Genomic DNA, 22,128 nt, shown 5'->3' with positions numbered 1-22,128 from the left:
GGATGGTTCAGTGAGGTCCCATGCAGACTGAGAAGTTAGGTGGCAGAAGTGGGACTGGAGAGAGGAACCCACGTAAAAGCCTTTGTGAGCCAGGTTGAGGGGGCTGGAATTTTCCCTAAGAGAAACAGACTGTAGTGATGGGTCTGTTTTTAGAAATCACTTTGCACTTTGGAGACTGGATGGAAGAAGGGCAAGACCAGAGTCAGGGAGCCTGTGAGGGGGCAGTTTTAGTGTTTAGGAGAGAGGTCAATGTGTCTGGAAACAGTGGTTCCAATGGGGATGAAGAGAAACAGAACTTAGCAATATTTAGGGTATTTAATTGCAAAGATTGTGATGGTTCGGATGAGGACACAGGGGCAAGAATCAAGGGTGAGGCCCAGTTGTGTGGCTTGAGTACCAATAAACTGGGTAGATGGTAACCCCAAGAGTCTGAGAGGAGAAGCAGGTTTTGAGATGTTTGATTTTGAGCATGCTTTTCAAAAGGTGTCCAGTCAGCAGTTGGATATGAGGGTCAGGAGATGAGGAGAGAGCCATGTGAATTACAGCCATGAGGCATACAGTCTCAGCATATAGATGGAAGCCAGAGAAATGGATAAGGTGCTTCAAGGAGTGTGTTTCAAAAGAGAGGAGCAAGGGGCCTAGAATGGAATGCTGTGGAGTGATGTTAGTAAGAGGATGCTTGAGGAGGAGGAGGAGGAGGAGGAGGAGGAGGAGGAGGAGGAAGAGAAAGCTGTAGAGAGATTCAGAGGAAACAGCTAGAAATGTCAGTGTTAACATGGCAATTCGGTTGCTTATTCAGCTTCTCCAAGTCAATACCTTTGGCAGATCCAATATGCTCTGGGTGTCTTCAGAGGAAAATGAGACTTGACCATTGATATCAAACTCAAACTATGACCATCACCCCATTGCAGCCTTCTGAAACAAGAGGCCTCTTCCTGCAGGTCAATGACAGTCTTATTTCCCAAATGATAGATGTTTTTCCGTAGCAGTTCATTTAGGTCTGGGAGTCCTTCCCAAGCTCACCCTCTGTATTACGTCGGGCCAGGAGAGCCAGGTCCAGCAGCCAGGCCAACAGCCTTCTGTCCATGGCCGAGAGATGGCCTAAATAGGGTCCTCCAGAGATGCCAGGGGTGGGGGGAACATGTCATATGTCCAGGGTTCAGCAAATTGTACCCACACACTAGGCAGAAGCACACAAGGAAGGCACCCCCACTCTGTGGGCAAGACTAAGAAGCAGTTCTCTTCCCACATGCCAACCCATCTGCCTCTTTGCCTTTACCATGTTTTTTTCTTTCTTCTTTTTTTGGTTCTCTGCAGCTCTGAATACATGAGGAAGGAGAGCAGAGACTGGAGGAAAGGTAAGGTTGGAAGAGGGCAAAAGGAAAGGAGGTGGGGTGGGGGGATCCAGTGCCCCCCTACCCAATAAACTGTATGCTGGACTACCTCAGCCTGGTCCCTTTTTTCACAGCGGGGAGAGCCCCAGCAATAGTGGCCAGGGCATGGCTGCAGCCTAGATGGACTTGATTGGTGGGGCGTTTCTCAGGGTGTCACAGACCTTGGAGGCCCACTTCCTTCTGTCCCCTCACAGAGGCTGCCACAGGCTCCACAGGACATCTGGGCACAGACTTTCCCTGCTCTGGTGCATCTGACTCCTGGTGGTGTCATCAGCCTCCCGTCACCGGAGGTAGCAGGCTCAAAACTGCCCAGAGTTGCCAGAGTGAGAGCCTCTCCGAACCTGTGTGACAGCAGAGGAGGAGGTGTGCTGGGAGCAGCTTTGCCTTGTGCGAAGACCTATGGGAGCACCTGTGAGGGTTTGCGTGTGCTGGGGGAGGGCAGGGTGTGCAGAAGGGCAGACAAGGGCTTCCCCTGCCCGCCCCCCATTCCCTGCCACCTCATAGACGTGGGCCTGAGCATAGGAGGCCATACAGCCTGACTTTAAGTAATTGATGGAGAGGGGTTGGGTGGCTGTTCTGGGGTTGATCCACTGCTCTGAACTGGGTAGGCTCGATGGGGCAAAGGCCCGAGGCTCTCTCTGTCTCGGCCTTGACAGTGCTTCCGCTGCACCTCACAGCACCCTAATTCTAGCTCCTACTCATCCTGACCTTCCAATCCACCCTCAACCTAGAACTGAATATGAGGCTCAGGATTCAGGGCTCTCCTTGTAGAGGACAGAGTTAGGTACCCTATCCCTTCCCAGAGTAGGAAAGCAGAGATGTAGGGCCACTCAAATTTCCAGTGACCTGTTGACCCCTGGCAGGGGTGTTTTTCCACCCTCCATTTCTTGCCCAGGCCCTGTCCTCTCCTGTGGGTTGAGCCATGAGCTACTGCTGGTCCAGTCACCCCGCTGCACTTTCCCAGGACCTGCTAGGCCTATGTTCACTTCCTCTTTCCCCACCACACAGGCCATGCTGTGGATGTCAGTGGACAGTCCTGTCCTCCCAGTGGGGCTCTTGTGGGGCTGCAGGCCTAAGGGACTCTAGGGGTGGTTCTGGGCCTGCAACCCTGCTTCAGGGGCCCTTACAGCAAGCCCAGGCTGTGGCCAGCTTTGGGTGCTGGCTCGGTCTCTATCAGTTGTTTGCCTTCCCCTACCACCGCGGCCGATCATCCCCCCAAAACTGAGCTGATCATCTCTCCCGTACCGCCCTTCACAGTCACAGAGGGAACACACAGCCCATGTGCTGAGGGCGGTCGGCCTGCCCCCACCCCCGCGCCCACACCCACCCAACGGGAATGGGCCGCCTGCATCCACACACAGGTGTTTCCTGTGCTCCTTCCTGTTACCGTTTTTTTTCTCCTCAGCTTGGCTTCCCCAGCAGGTGGTTAAAGGCCCAGCCAAACCTCTTCATACACAGCTCTAAAACACGGGGGCAGAGCTCTCTGGGGATCTGGGTCACCCCTTCGGGAGGGGGGGTACTGTTGGCACCTCATTGGCTCTTCCTGAGTGCAAGCACACAGACTGTCCCCAGGGTGTCACGCTGCTGTGCTACGGGGACGCCAGAGTGGGTTCAGGGACCGGGGAAGGCCCTCCCCTGTGCTGTCGCCACTGAAAGCTCTGGCAGGACGGGGAAGGTGCAAGACCTGTTTCTCCAGCCTCGAGTGTGGGCTTCCCTCCGGCCCTCCTAAGAACAGACCTGCCATCCTGCAGTCCCACCCTACCCTCAGGTCCCTCCCACTCAACTCGTTAAACTTTCTGGGGTTAATAAACTCACGTGAGCCCTCTCCCTGGAGCAGCACAAGTCTGCCAGCTGTGGCAAGGTCACAAGGTTTAGTCAGGTTTGTTATTACAGAGGGGAGGTGGCTCAGAGATAGGAGGGACTTACTGTTAAGAGAGTCATAGGGCAGCCACCCACGTCACCTGCCTCCCCAGCTCCAGCTCTCCCCTCTGCAAGAACCTCCTCTCAACCCACTCACCTCCTTGGTCACAGCCCCTTCTGTAGGAAGCTGCCTTTGCTGAAGTAAAGACCCAGAAGCCTGGCATTCCCTGATGGGGTTCTGCTGCCCCCTGGTGGCCAGAAGCTCCAGCCACCACCACACCTTCTGTTCCTGCCTGCTTCCTCTTTGCCTCCCAGCCAAGCCAGCTGCTGCTAGGGAGCCATTCCCAGGACTGGCACCCTTTGGGCCTTCTCTAGGCCAGCTCCAGAGTTTAGCTCCAGACTAGTCCTATAGCTTCCAGGCCCAGGGTACACCCACCTGCAGGCCGGGCCTCCTCGGCAACACTCCACCACCCTCTTCCTCTGCCCTCTTTTCCAAGCCCATTTCCAACCTCTGAGCTTCTTCCATCTGGATTTTCAGGGCAAAAAAAGCACATGGTACTGTCACAGTTGGAGTGTGGACACACTAGTGTCAGGGCCACAGCCAGAAGATGCTGGAGCAGGAGGTTAGAAGTGCACCAGTCCAGGCTATGTAGGAAAGGCATTTCTGCTTTTTTTTTTTATTTTCTGTAAAACTCTGTAAATAAAATACAAAACCAAGGGCAGGGCAGAGGCAGGACGGCCAGGCCCAGGACACCGATCTATGGCAAGTGTGCTGAGCCAAGGCTGGGAGGCACTTGACTGTGGCACTGACTCCACCAACCCCAAGGACAACAGGAGAATATATTAGATTTTCATTGATAGGAATCTGTGAGGGAAGGATGCCTGGAGCCAGCCCTCATCCTCCCTGCCAGTGCCTGGTAAGCCCTGAAGGTGCGGGGAAGGGGCACTGGGGGCCACTGGGTGGGGAGTTTAGAATGCTGTGCTGGCCATGCTGCCGGGCCCAAAGATGCGGGGCAGGGCATCCAGTGACTCCTCCAGCCTTCGGTGGGCAGACTGTCCCTCTTCTCCTGGAATGGATAAGGATGGGGTCAGGAGTGGTCCTAGCTCCACCCTTCCCTCCCACCCTGACCCCATCTCACCCCTACTCCCAGCAGCCAAATGTCCTAGAACTCAACTAGAACCATGCCTCCTGATCCCCAGCCTCACCACACTGCTGCAGGCTCTGCCGAGCTGCTTCCCTAACGGCTTCTGTGTCCGTCTGGCAGAGGTACACCAAGGGCTCAATGCCTTCTGGAGCCTACCAGGGGAGAGAGCACTGTGGTGGGCCCAGGGGAGCAGGCTCAGGACCCAGGGCTCGGGGAGCTGGGAGGGGAAACAGAGGGTGGGAAGATCGGCAGGGGTCACCTTGATGCAGCCCAGAGCCAGGCAGCCGGCCACTCTGGTCTGCACATCCTCATCCTCCAGCTGGTCCAGGAAGCACAGCAGGGCCTGGGTAGGGTTGGGAGGGTAAACTCAGCCTGGGACTCAGCCTGGGACCCCAGCCTCTACCCTCCAGGGAGGCCTGCCCAACTCTCACCCTTTCCCTGAAGGCAGGGCCCAGTGAAAGGCTCCGGAGCTGAGTGCTGACAGCAGCCATGACCTTGTTGTTCCCATGGACAAGCAGAGAGCTGAGGGCCCGGAGCCCATCCCTTTGGAGCCGCCCCTCAGGTGCCAACCTCAGGGCCTTCAGCACAATAGCCTGGTCATCCGAGTTCAGATTCCGCACCAGTAACACTGAAAGAAGGAAGTTGGGCAGTAGGGGAGGGGGTGTCAGTTGGAACAAGGTGGCAGGGCAAAGAGCCTCCGAGGGTAGGGTCTTTTGTACCCTCGTGTCCTGAATCTACACCTTCAGACCCACCCACAGGGCCAGGCCACTTTGTGACCAGGGCCACTGCCTCACCCTCCTCAGCTGTCTCAGTTACATAGGCCTCCATGGAGGAGCAGTCCAAGGCTTCGACGTAACTCCAGAACTGGAAGACGGTGAGCTGCTCTCCAGGGCCTGCCTGGCTCTGGGGCAGCTTCTGGCCCAGGGCATCCTCCAGGAACTTGACGCACACTGTGGGAGGCAGGGTTGCAGGTCTCAGGGAGTGGAGGGACCTGGGTCATTAGAGGGAAGGGTGCCTCATCCCTGGTGCACATCCGGGAAGTCCCTGTCCAACCTGGGCCCTTTTGTGCTGAGGCATGTGCCTTTACTATTTCTTCCCAGTGCTCAACTCAGCATGTCTGTGTGGGCTGACCTGGCTTTCCCTAAGGTCCCATCACTGGGGATCTGAGGAAGGAGGGTAGAAGGGGCAGGCCAGCAGCCCACTCACCGGCCTCGGCTAAGCCTGTCTGGCGCAGGGAGAGACGGGCGCTGTACTGATTGCAGAAGGTGAGGAGCACCCGCTCCACAGGGCAGATGAAAGGGCTGAGTCCCTCTGTGCATTGGTCCCAGAAGGTCAGGAAGCCGGGCCGAGAGGCCGAGAACTGCACCACTGTGAGGAGATACAGGAAACTGTCAGCAACAGAGCAGGCAGGTGGTGAGACAGGTGTGCAGGTGGGGCAGGGCAAGGCAGGAGCTCCGGGACACACGCGCCAGGGCCCACACAGCCTTTACCTTCCTGGGCAGAGGTGGCAGGCATTTCCCATCGCCTGCTGAGCTCACATACTGCTTCGAGCACTCGGGCCTCCCGCAGTAGCCGCTCCAGGGCCCATGCCTCCTGGCAGCGCAGGGGCCCAAATGTGCCCAGTTTCTGGAGAACAGGGGTGGCCAAGTAGCTCAGACCTCAAGGTAGAGCTTAGAGAGGATGGAGACCGGGGACTGCAAGTCCCAGCATGCATCGGGAGAGGCTTGGGGGAGCCAGAGTGTGGGAGGTGTTCCATTCAGCAAGAGCCAGGCCCTGGGACATTGGGGAGTGGAACTCAGAGGAGGGGTGAAGGGCCAGGAATGAGGTGCAGGGCTCCCTGGGGGAAGCGGCTGCCAGGGGAGGGTGGGGAGAACACCAATAGCCTCACCAGCAGGAGGCGGCTGCAGTGATACAGGTGCTGAACCAAGGCAGCATCCAGAGCTGGACACTCTGTGCTGAGGGGTCGGGCACTGGGCGAGTCGAGGCTGTCCTCAGCCCCAGGTGCTAGGCTGTTTGGGGGCCTGAGAGAAAGATGGGGTCAACCGCCCCAGGAGCAGACATCATCATCTGGTCACCAATAAATTTTTATTAAGCTCCCCCCCGCCATCCCAGAACAGAACAGGTGACACATGAACAGACAATGGGCAAGTTCACGGAAGACTTCCAGAAGAAGGAAAGGGCTGGGACCAACAAGTGGTAGCAGGGGTCTGCCCAGAGCCCATCTGCCCAGGGCCACCTCCAGCTACGACCGCCAGCACCGCTGGGGCCAGGACGGGCGGGAGTAGGGCTGCAGGCGGGATGGCCTATGCACAGTGGACTGCGAGAGGTTGTGGCCCAAGGGGCGCCGGGCACCGGGTTGTAACCTGGGCAGCATCAGAGAGAGGAGGGGCTGTGCAAGATCTTCAACTGCGAGTTGGCAAAAGCCACTCCAGGACAGAGAGCCAAGGGGCCCGGGTCTCTGGGCAGATCGGGATCCAGACAGAGGAGGTTGATGCTGAGGGACCCAAGATGCACAGGGAGGCACAGAAAAGGCTCGTTCATAGCGTGGGTTCAAGGTGAGGCCAAGGAAGAGAGGAGGAGCTGGAGACTCAGGAGCTGACAGGGACCGACAGGGGAGGCAGACACTGCAGGGATGAGGAGCAAAGTGGCCAGAAGCACTGGGGATACAGATGGGGTTGAAAACATGGGCACCAAGGACACGGGTGGGGTGAACATGGAGGCTCCCACCAGCAACCCCGCTCCTCCTGCCCACCTCTCGTCTTGCTGCTCTCTCTACGTGGTCCACCTGGCCTCACCTCACCTGTTCCCCTTTCTCACCTCTCTCCTTCACCCGGTACTCACCTCCCCTCTTACCCCTCCCCTCACCCTTCTCACCTGTCCCCAGGACTGTCATTGTCTTCATCTTCATCCTCATTGAGGAAGCTGAAGCTCTCTAGGGCATGCTCCACAGTGATGCTGAGACTGGAGGCCCGGCTCCGAGTCAGGCCTTGTCTCTGCTGGGGTTTTGAAGGGCGTCAGAGCTGCTGCCCCTGCCTGGCTGCCCTCCCTGTACCACCGCAGCCCAGTCTGGCCCTCCTCACCATAAGCAGACTCTCCAGCCGGGTCACCTCCTGCTCCAGACCCTGCAGCTCGGGAAACTGGCCACGATAGTCATCCAGGGCAGCCATCAGGGCCCCCAGAGCCTCTTCCAGCCTCCTGTCCCCAGCCCCTCCAGCTGCCCCTGTAACTGGGGCAGGAGCAGCACTGGCCACTTTAGGGTCTGGATGCTGGGGCACAGGGGCTAGGGGTGAGGGAAGGAGACTTGGGCTCTGACAGATGGCTTCTGGGGGGTCTGGGGAAGGGCTTGTGAGGTGCTCCCAACTGGAACAAGCAGGACTTGGATGGGAGGTGCTGGGGGATATGGGGTCTGCCTGAGTGCAAGGAGTGGAGGCTAGGTAACTACCAGACAGGAGGTCAGTGCCTAGGTGGGAAGGGTCTGTATTTGCAGAGGGGCTGGAGAGCTTGGCAAAGTCTAGAAAAGTGGAGGGGCTTACAGTTATAAGAGTGGGGCTTGTGACAGAATGAGTGGGACTACTGGTGGTCTGGACTGGGTCCTTAGCATTGGCTGTAGTGGTGTTAGTTGACATCTTGGCTTTGGGAGTAGCGGTTGCAGTAGTGTGGGTGGGGCCTGTGGTGGTGTAGGTGGGGCTTGCAGTAGTGTGGGTAGGCCCTGTGGTGGTGTAGGTGGGGCTGGCAGTAGTGTGGGTAGGGCCTGTGGTGGTATAGGTGGGGCTTGCAGTAGTACGGGTGGGGCTTGTGGTGGTGTGGGTGGGGCTTGCAGTAGTGTGGGCTGGGCTTGTGGTGGTATGGGTGGGGCTTGTGGTGGTGTGGGTGGGGCTTGTGGTGGTGTGGGTGGGGCTTGTGGTGGTGTGGGTGGGGCTAGTGGTGGTGTGGGTGGGGCTAGTGGTAGTCTGCACTGGACCTGTGGCACTGGCTGTAGGGACTGCGGTAATGAGAGTAGAGACCATGGGCTTGTTGGTAGCGCTTGTGACAGTGTGTGTCAAGTTTGTGACAGTGTGGCTGAGGCTTGCGGTGGTCTGGACTGGGTCTGTAGTATTGGGGGTAGGAGCTGCAGGAGTCAGGGGAGAAAGCACTGGTTTGTGGGTGGGACTTGTGGTGGTCTGGACTGGCCCTGTGGTACTGGGGGTAGGACCTGTGGCAGCGAGGACAGAGACCACGGTCTTGTGGGTAGAAGCTGTGGTAGAGTGAGTGAGGCTTGGAGCACTATGGGTAGGGCTTATGGCACTAGAGGTGGAGCCTGTAGTGGTCTGGGTGGGCAATTCAGGAGAGCTAGAATTTATGGTCTTGTTAGCCGAGCCTAGGTGAGCAGATGGGGCAGGGCCTGTTGTACTGAGAGTGGGGCTTGTGGCAGAACAGCCAGCATCCAGGGCAGGAGGGACAGGAGCAGGGTGCTCCCCATGGGTGGGATCTGGGCACGCAGGTGGGCTAGGTCCCCGGACTAGACTTTCTAGGTCTGCAGCCTCCACTGAAGCCTCAGCCAGGGCAGCGTCCACACTGGCCTCACTGATATGGCTCAGAGTCCGGCTGTAGGGGGCATGCCCATTGGCCAGGGCTGGGGCTACAGCCCCCTCCTCATCCATGGGCCCAGAAGTGGAGGTCTCAGCCCTACGGAAGGCAACTTGGATGGGCAGAGGCTCAGGCTGCTGTACCAGGGGCCTGGGGGCTGAGGAGTGGCGGGCAGTGCCTGAGAGCTGTGGGCTGGATGAGTCATCAGAAGATTCAGATGACAGGGACCATGCTGTCCCATTCTCCAGCTCCTCTTGCCGCCTCAGCATATTCTGGGAGAGAGGAAAGGTCATTTCAGGACCACCTCTTCTTGGGGAAGGTGGTGCTGAACCTGGGATGTGACTCACATAAAAGGCCTGTTCCCGAAGCGAGGGTGTGTCTGGTGGGCTCTGGCTATAGGTGGAGAAGCGCTTGGTGACTGTAGAGGACTTGTTGACAGTAGAAGCAGCTGAGGGCTGGTCGTCCTTGTCAAAGGGACTGGAGAGGAAAGAATCTGTTAGCAGATGCCACAAACCCCAGCCCTGTCTCCAAGTCCCTCACCCCTACCAACCTCCATGTCACTTCCAAGCTGAGCTTGATGGTGCCGAGGTCATTAATGTCCACTGCTACAACCTGGGGCAAGGCAGCGAACAGGTCCTTGGTCTCACAGGAAACGCTTCCTACAACCACATGGTTGGCCAGGCCCTTCAGTTCTGTCACCTGTAGCCAAGAATGCATGGTGGGGTCACAAGGGTGTAGGGATCATGAGATTGTGGGGGATCAGAGGTCTGAACCTGCACAGTCACAGAGTCATGGGGCCATGCAGGCTTGAAGCATTCTGGGAGCATGGGGATCACAGAGGTCCAAATCTGTAGTCACTATGGTCATGGAGTCACAGCCTCATGGGAGTTCTGGGGGCAAATATTCACCAGGTCAGAACATCATGGGGAAATCACAGGGTCATGAAGGTCAAGGGGGTCACACATTCACAGGGACAAGGAACCAGGTGGGGGTCACAGGCATTAAGGGTCTCAAGGTCATGAAGGTCCAAAGGGGTTCACAGGTCAGAGTTACAGCATCTTGGTATCCTATGGTCCTGGGCAGAGACATCACCTTGATGGACAGGAATTCCGTGAGCAGAGGCAGAAAGACGGTTTCCTCGCTGTCCCACACTTGCTTTCCACTACTCTCTATGCGGCCCCGTAGTTTCCAGCGCTGACGCCCATATTTCATATAGATCTAGGGGAAGAAGAAGAATGAAGCAGACTTCCATGTTGCGACCCTGCCACCCCAGCCCCTCCCTTCCCATCCTTCTACCTCATACTGGTCACCAACACACAGCCTGGCGAAGCCGGCCAGCCCTGGGAGTGGGGGAGAAGGAGATGAGCTGGGTCGAGGGGTCTCAGGCACACACTTCCCCCCACCGGCCGACACCTCACTGCTTGGTACCTTTCATCCGGAGGTGGAACTCGCCCAGCTGTGCTTCCAGCTCACTCTCCAGCAGACACATGCTCTGGACAGAGAGATGGGGGCAGGGGGAACGACAGGAAGAGGTCAAAAGCCAGTCCCCTCTCACTAAGCCTACTGTACCCTGTGCCTCGGCCTCAGGGGCACACATCCCTCACCTCTGTGTACTCGCGATGCCCTCGAGTAGCCTCAGCCAGGCTGTCCCGGGCTTCGCGGCTCCCCGGGGAGCCAGTGCTGTAGGCACGGACCATGTTGTAGGCGCCATCCCGGAGACGCCGCTGCACGCAGTATGACTCATACAGTTCATCAATCTGGGCAGAGGAGTTGGGTGGCAGAGGGGGGCTGAGACTCACTGCTGGGGTTGCTCCCCAGGGCCTCCCCAGGGCCTACCATCACCCATTCTCCCTGTGGCACCCCCCCACCCCAGGCTGCAAGCACACACAGGTATGCCGCACTAGTACCTTGCTGGCATGGAACTCCAGCCGCCGCAGGAAGCGTTCAATGGACTTGACTTGCTGGGGGAAAGGTGTGTTAGAAGCCTGAGGCCCAGGGCTCTTTACCTACCTCTGAGTCAACCTCTTCCAACACCATTCTCTATACACTCACCTTGTCCAGGTCATACAGGAAGCCCTGCAGGGAGAGGTTGGGGCGGGGGGTGCACATTAGGAGGTAGGAGAAGAACTCCAGCAGGGGCACCGGCTTGGCCAGACCATCCAGCGCCTTTCCCTCCCAGGCTTTCTCCTCACACCACAGTCTGCAGCCATTCCAATCAAAGCAGGGACTGGCCTACCTTCTCATGTGCCTGGTCTCTGCTGGTGTCAGAGATCTGGTCTCCAGGACCACTCCAGTACTCTTCCCCCTGCCTCTTCTGTGAGCTCCCTCCCCTGGCCCATTGCCATTGCAACCATCCCCAGGACAAGAGCTCTGCGCCTCCTCATGCTTGGTTCCCCCTAACAGGGAACTCCTGTTAGACCCAGCAGAAATGGTTCTTTCTCCGCAAAGCCCTGAACTCTTCCCCGGAAAAAACCACAGCTCTCGCTGAGGACCACCAAAACCTAATCTCAACATAATCTCCTGCTGTCCGTGTCAGCGGGGTTTGACCCACCCCATTGGAAGTTCCCAGGGGGCAGGCACTGGGTCACAGGGAGAAAGTGCACGCAGCCTGGGAAGGCATTAGAGAGAAACCTCCTATCAGTTTTGCCTGATACCCCTTTTCTAGTCACACCTGGACTGAGTCACCCCAGAAAACACCCCTGATGTTAGCCAGCACTGCCCCTGCCCCGCCCCCCAATACCACAAGAGCAAAGAGCATTAATCCAGGACATATAGGATGTCAACTCTTCACTCACCAGGCGGGAATTCCTCTTGGACTCCCTTATCTGTCCTTGGAGTTTCTCCTGCTCCTGCTGGTGCACTTCCAAATAGGCCCTGGGTAAACGGTGACCACAGAGTTCTCTTACTTCTCCAGTCTCTATCTGCCCAAGGAAGGGGCAGTGAGGAGAGGGAGTGAAGCTGGGGAAGGTTCCCAGTAGCAGGAAGGATAGAGGCCTTAGAGAGGGATCCTGGGACAAGGGGTTGGGAGGACACTGCTTACGTCAGGCCTCGCTTGAGCGCAGTGTACACCAGGTCAAGGCGCTCAGGCTGCGGGACCTTGGGGGCAGGGTGCGCCACTGAAAACATCTTGGACACTCGGGAGAGCGCCGGGGGCTTCCGAGGGGGCCCCGGGGGACTGAAGGCTGGGAAGCTCCTGAAGAAGAGACTGCACTCAGAAAGAGGCAAGAAGTTCTCCCCCACACCCTCACTAGCACACTCCAACCCGGTCAGCCTCTGGACCCGGTCAGCCCCCCTCTACTGCGTACCTGGGCCCCCGCTCCTGGCTTCCGAGGACGCCTGCGAAGGACTGGCTCCTACTGACCCGGGCGCTGAGCAGGCGGCGCTGCGGCCGCACCGACAGGGACATCATGGAATGAGTCCGCGCGGGGCTCCCTGTGGGTGGCGAGGGCGGGTGTCCAGCGCCAGTGAGGCCCTTGAAGCCCTGTCCCTGCAGCCCAGCCTCTGTTTCTCAGTCCCTCCGGACACCACCGCTTGCCGCCGGCAGTCCAAAACGCACTGGCCGGGGCCCTAATGACAGGGCGGCCGCGGGTGACTCGGTCTCGGACTCAGCGTGGCCTCGGCTCGGCCCCCATTTCCTGCAGAGGTGCAGGCTCCGCCTGCCACGCGGGGCAGGAAGGGGGGTCGCGCTGGGACCCTCCCTGGGCTGGGAAGGGGCAGGAAAGGGGAGGGGCACGCAAAGAATGTGCGGAAGCGTCTGTTTACCCGAGCGTGGGGCGGGCTCCCCAGCCCTGCCCCTGACCTCCTCCCCCAAGTGGGGCCAGGAGCTCCCACGCCCTCACCCCGAGAGGCCGCGGGAGGTCACGGGGCGGGGCGGGGTGCATGCTTGGAGCCCAGCGGAGCGGTCTGGCAGGCCCGGCCTGCGCAGGATGGGATCCCCAGACCCGCCCGCCCCGCGGAAGCTGCTCCCCTCTAGCCGCCACCCGCCCCAGACGCCCAGAGCCCGGGGATTCCCAGGGTGGGGGGCAGTGCCGAGAAGGGCCCCGCCCCCTCCTCTTCCCTGAGACTCTGACCGGGAAACTGAGTCACAAACTGCAGCCTTCGCCCGGACCTTAGAGGGAAGAGATCCTCGGCAAAGCCCCACACAGATCCGGCAAACCCCGCGCCCCGGGCGCCCAGAACTCGGCGCGCACGCCCCTGGGACAGCCCCGGAGCCTCCGCAGCCCCAGACCGGGTCCTACCTCTCTTATTGGCGCTCATGGTAGGTCCGGGACAGTTCCCTAACCCCCGCGCTGGCCCACCCCGAGTCCACGCCGGCCCAGGGCCCCTCGGTGCCGGCCCGGCTGGACTCCGTGCTCGCTCCCAGACTCTGGCTCCGGCTTCAGCTCCTCCCGGCGCCGCCCCCCGCCCAGTTCCTGCCGCCTGACTCAGCCCGCCGGGATGGGGCGGGACCAGTCCGATCAGGGGGGCACTGAGCCCTCGGCCCCCCTGGCCTCTGGGAGGGGTGACTCGGGGTTCCCCTCAGGCTGGGCACTGGTGGGGATCCTCTCAGCTGGGTGTGGAGCGCGGGTAAAGGGAGTCAGCGTGGCGGTATATATGGAGGGATAAACAGAGTGAAGACAACGAGGGGTGGGGGCTGACTGAGTGTAGTTAACACAGGGGGCTCATAGAGCGCCTGTTGGAGGGTGCTGAGAGAGGCTGAGTACAGAGGGCTGAGAGATGGGGTTCTGAGTGTGTGAGGTCTTCTGAGAGAGCAGAAGTAAGGGCTGCGGGTTCTGAGTGGAGGGAGTGTGCGGAAGGATGGCAGAGAGGCACAGAGCATGAGGTGGCCCTGAGGCTGAGAAGGGCAAACCTTAAAGTGGGCGCCAGGATCAACCCCGCATAATGTGCTGCTGCCCCCAGAAGGAAGAGAAGGAACTGGGTGCAGAGAGTCCTACAGCACCGTGCACAACCCCATCCCTCCACCCACAGAAGCGGCGCTGAGTCTGGGGGACTCCCTCCACCCCAAGGCTATGGGGAGAAGATCAGGTCCCACTGCTGATCAGCGCCTTCTCTCCAGCAGAAACTGCCTCCTAGAACAGAGGCCCCATCCTCTGGCTCCCAGCTTGCATGGGGTGAATCGCCTTGGTATTGGCCCTTTCTTGCCCCCAGTATCTCTCCATTGACTATCCCTATCCAACTCTTGCCTGGATAGAGGCCACCATGCCCAGGGTCCACTGGGCATCTCATCCCCTCAGAGGGGCTAGGTGCTCCCCCACCCCGTAAACACTCCTGCTCCCTGATGCTCCATTCAGCCGTCCTGGGCTTATTTTCTCCACAAAAGACTGAGGTGGGCCCAGGCATCTGCATTTCCAGACACCCTCACCCCCACCCCGGGAAACAGATTCAGATGCAACATGTCCTAGGATCCTAGTATGAGAAGTGCTATCTCCCACTCCCTCCTTGAAGACAGTGCTGTGACCCCCTACTCTGGCAGCTATCCATTCCTGTGGGTTGCCCACCACTCTCTGCTCCCTGCAGCCACCCTCCATGGGAACACCCCAGCCTCATCACCTGGCTCTGGAATGCACCCCTTCCTAAATCAGAACCACACTGACCACAACTTTCAGGGTCTCTCCATCACCCCCACCTCACCTGCCTTCTACCTGAGACCTCCTGAAGCTCTCAGCTCATTTATTCAACTATTTACTAAGTAACAATCTTATTCTAGTCGCTGGAGAGGCAGCAGTTATTGCACAGACGTCGCCCTGCACAAAGCTCACAACCTGCCTCTGCTTCCTTTCTCCCTGCCACCTCCCTCCCACAATCCCGGCACAGCCTTCTCCCCAGCCTGGATCTGCAGCCACCGCTCCAGCTTACCCGCCTGCTACCAATATCCCCGGCACTCTGGGCTACTTCCTTACCTGACAGAAACCAACCCTGGGCAACCCAACCCCCTGCCTTCTCTGCACCTGCACACAGGCTAGCGGGAGCCACCAGAGGTCTTGACACAGCAGCTGGGCTGGAAAAGAGCAAGTCTCGACCTCAGCCAGGCTCTTGTTTCCCATGCTGGAAATGCTCATGTGTGGCCCTAGCCATCCCTCTTCCTTCCCATGGAAGATGTTTCAGTCTTTCGCCACAAACCTCAAACAAGTTCCAGTCATTCCCACATAAAAGGTGAAAACCACCCTGGAAATACCAAAATGCCCACCAGTAGATATAATAGAGTGCTATACAATGAAAAGAATGAACAATATACAACTACATGCAACAACAGGGATGAATCCTACAGACATAATGTTGAGTGAAAGAAGCAAGACCACAAGAGAGGATATACGTATGAGCTGATATGACGTTCAAGACCAGGTAACCTACGGCGGCAGAAGTCACAACAGCAGTGACTATTAATAGCAGCGACACTAGCCCTTGGGAGCAGTGACTGGAAGGGAGCCCCAGGGGGCTGACAGGGCACTGATTATGTTCTGCTTCCTAATCTGGGTTCTGTTTCCTGATCCTAGATGGGCGTGTTCCTTTGTGAAAATGTATTGTGAGCTGTCCACTTAGGGCCTGTAGCCTTTCTATGTGAATATTCTATTTCAATACAAAGCTAACTTTAAATAAATCAACTATAAAAAGAAATGACCCCTCTTGTGGACTCCCAGTCTCTTTCAGCTACCCCACCCCTCACCCTATTTTGCTCTTTCAGAGCCAAGTTTCTTGAAGAGGTGTGTCCACCTCCACCTCCTCTTCCCATCCACCCACTCCTCTTCCTACCCTGTCCAGTTTCTGTACCCAGCACTCCCAACTGGTCTGGATGACAAGGTTGCCAGTGACTTCCCTGTTGCTGAATTGCGTGTTCAATGTTTAGTCCTTATCCTGCTTGATCTGAGCAAAGCTTTTCATTGGGCAGTTCTTTTCCTCTTCCTCAAGCCTTTCCTTTTTTGGATTTCAAGAGGCAACACGCCCCTGGCTTTCTACCTCTCCCTCTGCCTGCCTGTCTTATTTTCCCACAGGGGATCTGTCTTTCTCCCCATCGCCGAATTGTCCTCATCCTACTCCCCACTCATGGACTGGGCACCTCTCCCACAGCTCAATGCTGTCTAAAGGTTCCCAGCTTCCTTCTCTCTTCCTTGCCCAAACCCTTCTTCTGAGCACCAGGCCTGTTCATCCAGCTGCCTGCCTGATGCATCCCGAAAGCTGAGTAACAAACTGGAGTGGGTTACTAGGGATGTGCTGAATTTGAAGTCCCCAAGCTAAAGTCACCACTTTGCTCCTCAAACCTGACTCTCCCTTCTCTCTCCATGACAGGCCCATAGTCTATGTATCCAGTTGTTCAAGACAGAAACTAAGAATCATCCTGCATGCCTCAGTCTCTGTTACCCACCCACACATCTACTCAGTCACCCACTCCTGCCATCTCTGGCATCTGTCCCGTCACATCCACCCCCTCAGCTAGAAATCAAGTTCAAGCCATCACCGGTTCTCACCTGGAATCCTATAACAGCTTCCTAATGGATTCCCTGTCTCCATGCTAACCCACAATGATCTGTTTTTGGGTTTTTTTTCAGTTTATTTATTTGGCTGCGCTGGGTCTTAGCTGCGGCACTCAGGATCTTTAGTTGCGACCTGTGGGATCTTAGTTCCCTGACCAGGGATCGAACCTGGGCCCCCTGCATTGGGAGCGTGGCATCTTAGCCACTGGACCACCAGGGAAGTCCCATGATCTATTCTTCATTCAGTAACAGCATTACCCCTCTTGAAACTTCAGTCACCTGACAATACTACTGTCCAATACTACTACTACAAAAAACTGTCCTTTATCAAGTGCTTTCTATGCCAGGCATTGTACTTCATTAATAAACATCATCTCATTTAATTCTGGCAACAACCCTATGGGGTGAGTCCTATTAGCCCCACTTCACAGATGAGAAACCTGAGGCTAACTGGCTGTGTGACTTCAGGAAAGACATTTCCTAACCTTTCTGGGCTGCAGATATCCATCTGTTAAATGAGGATAACAACAGTAATAATAACAACTATCTCTCAGGGAGAGGATGAAATGAGATACTTCCTCTATTGGGAGTTTTTGGGGAAGGGAGAATTGCATATGGGGTAGGGAAGTTGGGGTGGACACAATACCTCACTGTAAGCACATAGCAAATAATAACTGCTGTTATTAACAATTATTAATCTGCCCGAGATGACCCAGCTGTTAAGTAGTAGGGCCAGGACTCTATATCTTTCACATCCCTCTATTTGAACACTTGTGAAACATCCATGGGCATCCCCCTACCCCAAGGATAAAGTCCAGACTCTCTAACATGACCCATAAGACCTTCAGGCTCTGTTCCTACCCTCACATGCCTTCCTCCTCCCCTCACAGTCCTCTGCTCCCCCAAGGTCATCCTGTTCCAGCTACCATGAATTCTCTCCAGGCCTACAAGCAGCAGCTCTCATTGACCCTGTACCCCTTTCCCACTACTCTCAGCCTGACCAGCTCCCTCTCTTTTTTCTTTTACCCTACTACCTCTTCCTTCAGGAAGCCCGCCCTCAATTGGTTCCCCCTTGTAGGCACCTCACAGCTTCCTCTCTCTGATCCCTGAGGTCACATAACTCTGTTGTCAGTTCTCCTTTAGGGTCTGTCTTCTAACCAGACTGTGAGCTCTGGGGGCTGAGGCCTGCCTGCTCTGCTCACTGCGGTGTCCTCTGTGCCCTGCACCAAAGCAGTGGAGCCAGGCAGGAGCTGAGACTGCACTGGAGGCAAATGGAACTGGGATGCTCCGAGCTGTTGCAGGGGTACATTTCCAGTCTCTGTCCCCCCAACTCTCCTACCTCATGGTCAGTTTCCTTTTCCCTTCCTTCCTTTCTGATTGTATCAGCAAGTGGAGTTCAGCACCTCCCCCCCACGCCCCTCCCCCCAGGACGGGGCATGGTAGGGGATCCCTGGGAGCCTGGAACTGAGTGGGTGGGCTGGACTCAGAGGAGGCTGACCTTCCCATCAATTTTCTTTCTCTGACTGGGCTTCTGCCACAGGGACCAGATGGCTATCAGAGGGTTCAAATGACCATCAGAATATTAATCTAACTGAAAATTCCAGGGAGTAACTAGGAAGGATCTCCTCTGCCAGGGGCAGGGAGAAAAGCTGAACTCCTTGAGCTAAGAGAGAGGGTCCACCTCAGCTAGAGGAGGGGCTGGCTGATAAACAGTCAGGGGACTCTCTGGACTCGCCAGCCCTTAAGTATGTTCTGGACATAGCAAAGAACCCAGGTCTCAAGGGTGTTGGGTCCTGTGGCATGGCCAGCTGGAGCAGCTAAGAAAGGAACACTGGTCATCTGCGTGGCCCCAGATCCCACAGCCTTCAATCCCCTCTTCAGGCCGAAACTGCTGCACTTATGTGGGGCAGGAGGTCTTGCCACCTGTCTGCCTAGCTCAGAGGAATGCCAGGCCAGCCACTTTCCCGGGAGTCCCCCAGCCCGCCCCACCCTAACGCAGGGCCGCCCAGGACAGAGGTAAACAGACGCTAAAAATAACCCGGGCCAGCGAAGGCTACGAGGAAGAATGGGGTCCCTCCCGAGCCTGCCCCTGTCTCCATGGCAACTGCCCCAAACCCGGCTGCTGACGTCATGCCGCAGCTGCGGGAGCAGGGAGGGAGAGGGGCCGCGGTGCGGCCTGGGACCCCCCACCCCGGAACCGGGCGGAGGCGGCCGGTGGCCTCACTTCCTGCCGGCCCCCTCCCTGGTCAGCTGGTCACATTCCCCGGACAGCGGCGCACTGGAAGACTTGTGGCCTCCCCCGGGCTGGGCCTAGCAGAGGCGCTAGTCGGAGCTGCAGCCAGCGAGGGGCCCGCAGTGACTCAGCCACGTCCTCCTTGCCTGCTTTTCCACCCAGGAAGGACCCAGCCCAGTGCCCTGTGTGCTCCCCTCACCCCCACCCATTTCCAGGTACCCCTCTGCAACTGCTGCCCCACAGGACCCAGGACAAGGAGGGCGGGCTAAAGTGGGAAATGAGCCTCCTATCTCCCTGGACTATTTTGTACCTCACACCCCAGTTCTCATCTCTCCCCCAACCCCATCTCTACCCTCCATGCCAGGGAAGTCGTTGGTACAGTGGCAGTACTTAAGATCTGGGTCTAATTCCCACTTCTCTCCAAACCAGCTGTGTGACCTTCAGAATATTACTTAACCTCTCTGGGCCAGTTTCTGCATCTGCTAGATTGTCTGTTAGCCGTCCTCAGAAGGCTGTGCCGACAATTGGGCAATACAGGCCCGGGGCAAGCCCCACAGATCCATCTTTATTGTTACACTAGACTGCACACAGTAGGTGCTTGGCCAGCCAACCTGGACTTGTGTTAGAAAGCTACCCAGAACTAGCTGAAATGAGTCAATCTCTTAGGCCAGACTCCGGTCTCCGGGAGAGGAGAATAGAGGGTGCTAAAGCCAGGCTTACCCAGACCCCTAGCCCTGGTGAGCAGCCCCTTCCCCAAACCGGTTCTGCAGGGTGCCCAGGCCTGGCTGCTTGCAGAGTTCCCACACCAGCCTTTCATTTACAGGTACAGGGTCTGTTCTCCCACGGAGCCAGGCGATCCTCTCCAGCCTCCGCCAGATTTGGGCGAAGAGTCCAGTCCAAGGCCAGATTGGCTACCTCGGGTCGGGCCCCAAAGCGGCTTAGTCCAGCCGGTGGGGCCAGAGAGATTAGCTCATCCAATAGGCGGGCCTGCGCCCCTCGGGGCCCTCTCCCCATTCCCAGCTCAGTTTCTCCCGAGGCGAGGGCAGCGGGGCTCCCGGTGAGCGTCTGTGCCAGCACCCAGGCTGATGCCTAGGGCCCACCCTCAGGCCTGGCCCACCCCAGAGCCCCAGGGCACGGGCCGCCTGGGCCTGGCCGTGGGAGGGGAGGCGGCAGCGCCGGGTGCGGCAGGCCCCAAGGCGGCAGCCTTTGTGGCCGTGTTCCGCGCCCGAGGGGAGGGTAGGAACGACACCGTGGGGCCTGGGTCCCGGGGATGGGGCGACACGGGACAGGGCCGCAGCGGGGGCAGCGGATCCGGGACTCCCAAGACGGGGGGAGGCACCAGAACCGCCGCGCTCGAGCCTCGCCCGGGCCGCGGGCCCCGGAAACGGCGGGGACACTCACATGGCTGCGCTGGCTGAGCGGACCTCGCTCTCTCCGTGCACTCGTCGCTGCCGGGTCAGGTCGCGCCGCAGCTGCCGCTGTCGCCGCCGCCGGTGCCCGCCCCTCCCTCTGCTCCGCCGCCTGCCGCCGAGACGCCCCGCTCCTCCCCTGGCCGGCTGGGCCCCACCCCCTGCGCGCCGGAGGCTCTAGCACCCCTGGAGGCGCCCGCGACTCGCTCCGCCCTCTCCGCTAACCCCGCAGGGGGGTGGCCCGCGGCGTCCACCGGCTTGACCGGGCAGGGTGGAGATGAGAGGCATCCTGGAGGTTACGCAGGAGGTGGGAGTTCTCAGCGCTTGGGGTCGGGATCCACGGGAATTGGGCGGCTTTCGGAGAACCATTAGCAAAGGCAGGAAGGAGACATTCCTTCCTACGCAGACCTCCAAATCTAGTGCACCAGGGAGCCTGACTTGCCTGGTATCTTCACAGATCCCGTGGGCTCCAGGGACCTTTCAGGCCCCTGTATCTGAAACAGGTCCTGGAGCGGCCACTGCAGGGTGGGTTGGCTGGAGGAAAGGATCAGGGCCAGTTTCAGGGAGCAGAACAGGAAGGCCTGAAGCCTGCTCATCAGACAGACACCTTCTGGGTCTGGACACTGCTGCTCAGCCCTGCCCCTCTGCCAGCCTCAGTTTCCCTGCTCTGGGGGCAGGCTGCCCTTCCTGCCACTATCTGGCTAGTAAGTCTGACCTCTTAGCTAGGCCACATGTTCACCACTCCTTGAGTACCAGCATCTGTGGAGTCTCGGGCTCACTCTGGGAGCATGGGTGAGGACCCTGCCAAGATCTGGGTACCTGCTGGCCAAGGGGGCCAGAACCCAGTCTTTTCAGTAAGGGGCTACAATGCTGGCTCTCCCCGCTGGAGTGGGCTGAGGTGGAGCTCATGGCTGACCTCACACTGAACTCAAAGGGTCAGCTCCACTCCCCCACTCTTCCCCTCAGTAAAATAACACTGGTCTTCTCCAACCCTGAAAGCTCTCCCACCTGTCAGGCTTCACTCTGTAGTCCATCATCTTTAGAGGCTGCACAGACATACCCAGAAGTGGTTTGAGGGATTTTAAAAGATTTCTAAATATCTGTCTCCCCTCCTCCTGAGGGGTGGTTTTGACTATCCAGAGGTTCAGGGTGAGGGCGGCAGGGGCCCTCAGGGGCACTGACATCCTTTCCCTCACCCTCTCTTACCAGAGACACAAGTCACCCCATTCTCCCCCCTCTCCAGCTCCTCCTCTTTGCCTTCCTTTGCAGCACCCTTTTTTTTTTCTGTATCAGCAGACCTGGGGACTGCTTCCAGAGACTGGGTTCTTCTTTCTGTTTCCCCCACCCTACAATATCATCCAGTCACAGGACTTCATCCATCCACTGCCGAACACCCAGAGCCTTCCTCTGTGCGGAGCCCTCTCTTGTTCTGAGCCCCTGGATGACCCACCAGATCTCATGACCTTCCCAGAGGGACTTTTCTTCCCTGAATCTCATTTCTGCAAAGCACCACTGTCCACCCAGGCTCCCACCTGAGTGAGGCTGGGCCTCTCTGGAGCTCTCAAAACTGGCACTAGTTTGTCCCTGCCCACGTGTAAAGTCATCGCCACAGCAAGGCAAACTCTGATCACCTCTGAAAACTCTCCTTGGTACTCTCTGTCCCCACGTGCTATGGACTCATGCCTTTGTGTCACCACCAGGAAGCGGCATGTGCTCATGTGTGGTCACTGTGAGGCTCTAAGATCTGTAGGCGATACAGCTCTCCTCATCACCAGTGTCCCTGGCTCACGAATTCAAAAATTCCCATTGTTGAACGAGAGTGAATGCATGAGTAAATGCATGAACCCCTGGTGTCCCTCTCTCTCACCCCACTTCAACTCAGCCTCCTAGTCCTGTAGATCCTACCCCCTTAACATGTCTCACATTCACTCCTTCCCTGCACCCATCCTCCTGCTACCAGATATTGTTCTGTTGTTTATTAATTCACTGGACACTCACACACTGAGGACTCAGGGCTGGGTAGCATGTTGGCCCATGGGGCAGCAGTGGCAT

General features: G+C 57.8%; 1 protein-coding gene across 6 annotated transcripts; it reads right to left on the bottom strand.

Moving 5' to 3' along the window:
- Nucleotides 1-3,955: 3,955 nt before the first annotated feature.
- On the bottom strand, nucleotides 3,956-20,141 carry RIPOR1 (RHO family interacting cell polarization regulator 1). Of its 6 annotated transcripts, XM_068992554.1 has the most exons (25): nucleotides 13,204-13,321; nucleotides 12,271-12,397; nucleotides 12,006-12,170; nucleotides 11,761-11,839; nucleotides 11,018-11,041; nucleotides 10,873-10,926; nucleotides 10,570-10,722; nucleotides 10,394-10,457; nucleotides 10,262-10,305; nucleotides 10,058-10,183; nucleotides 9,516-9,664; nucleotides 9,313-9,442; nucleotides 8,533-9,237; nucleotides 8,184-8,349; nucleotides 8,024-8,025; nucleotides 7,480-7,980; nucleotides 7,274-7,395; nucleotides 6,288-6,420; nucleotides 5,890-6,025; nucleotides 5,606-5,767; nucleotides 5,194-5,349; nucleotides 4,831-5,027; nucleotides 4,659-4,742; nucleotides 4,461-4,551; nucleotides 3,956-4,321 (listed from the first exon to the last, which is right to left on the bottom strand). In XM_068992554.1, exons 1-25 carry the CDS (start codon nucleotides 13,220-13,222, stop codon nucleotides 4,224-4,226), a joined length of 3,687 nt encoding a protein of 1,228 aa, XP_068848655.1. In that variant the 5' UTR covers nucleotides 13,223-13,321; the 3' UTR covers nucleotides 3,956-4,223. The 6 variants fall into 6 exon arrangements, with proteins under 6 accessions (XP_068848655.1, XP_068848651.1, XP_068848654.1 ...); XM_068992550.1 differs by lacking the exon at nucleotides 13,204-13,321 and having other exon boundaries at nucleotides 7,274-7,392; nucleotides 12,006-12,158; nucleotides 12,271-12,389; XM_068992553.1 differs by lacking the exon at nucleotides 13,204-13,321 and adding an exon at nucleotides 20,069-20,141 and having other exon boundaries at nucleotides 7,480-9,237; nucleotides 12,006-12,158.
- Nucleotides 20,142-22,128: the final 1,987 nt, after the last annotated feature.

Source organism: Capricornis sumatraensis, chromosome 20 (genome assembly GCF_032405125.1).
Source record: "Capricornis sumatraensis isolate serow.1 chromosome 20, serow.2, whole genome shotgun sequence".
Classification (NCBI taxonomy): Eukaryota; Metazoa; Chordata; class Mammalia; order Artiodactyla; family Bovidae; genus Capricornis; species Capricornis sumatraensis.
Note: the sequence above shows the minus strand (reverse complement) of the source record. Positions and strands in the feature narration are given on the sequence as shown.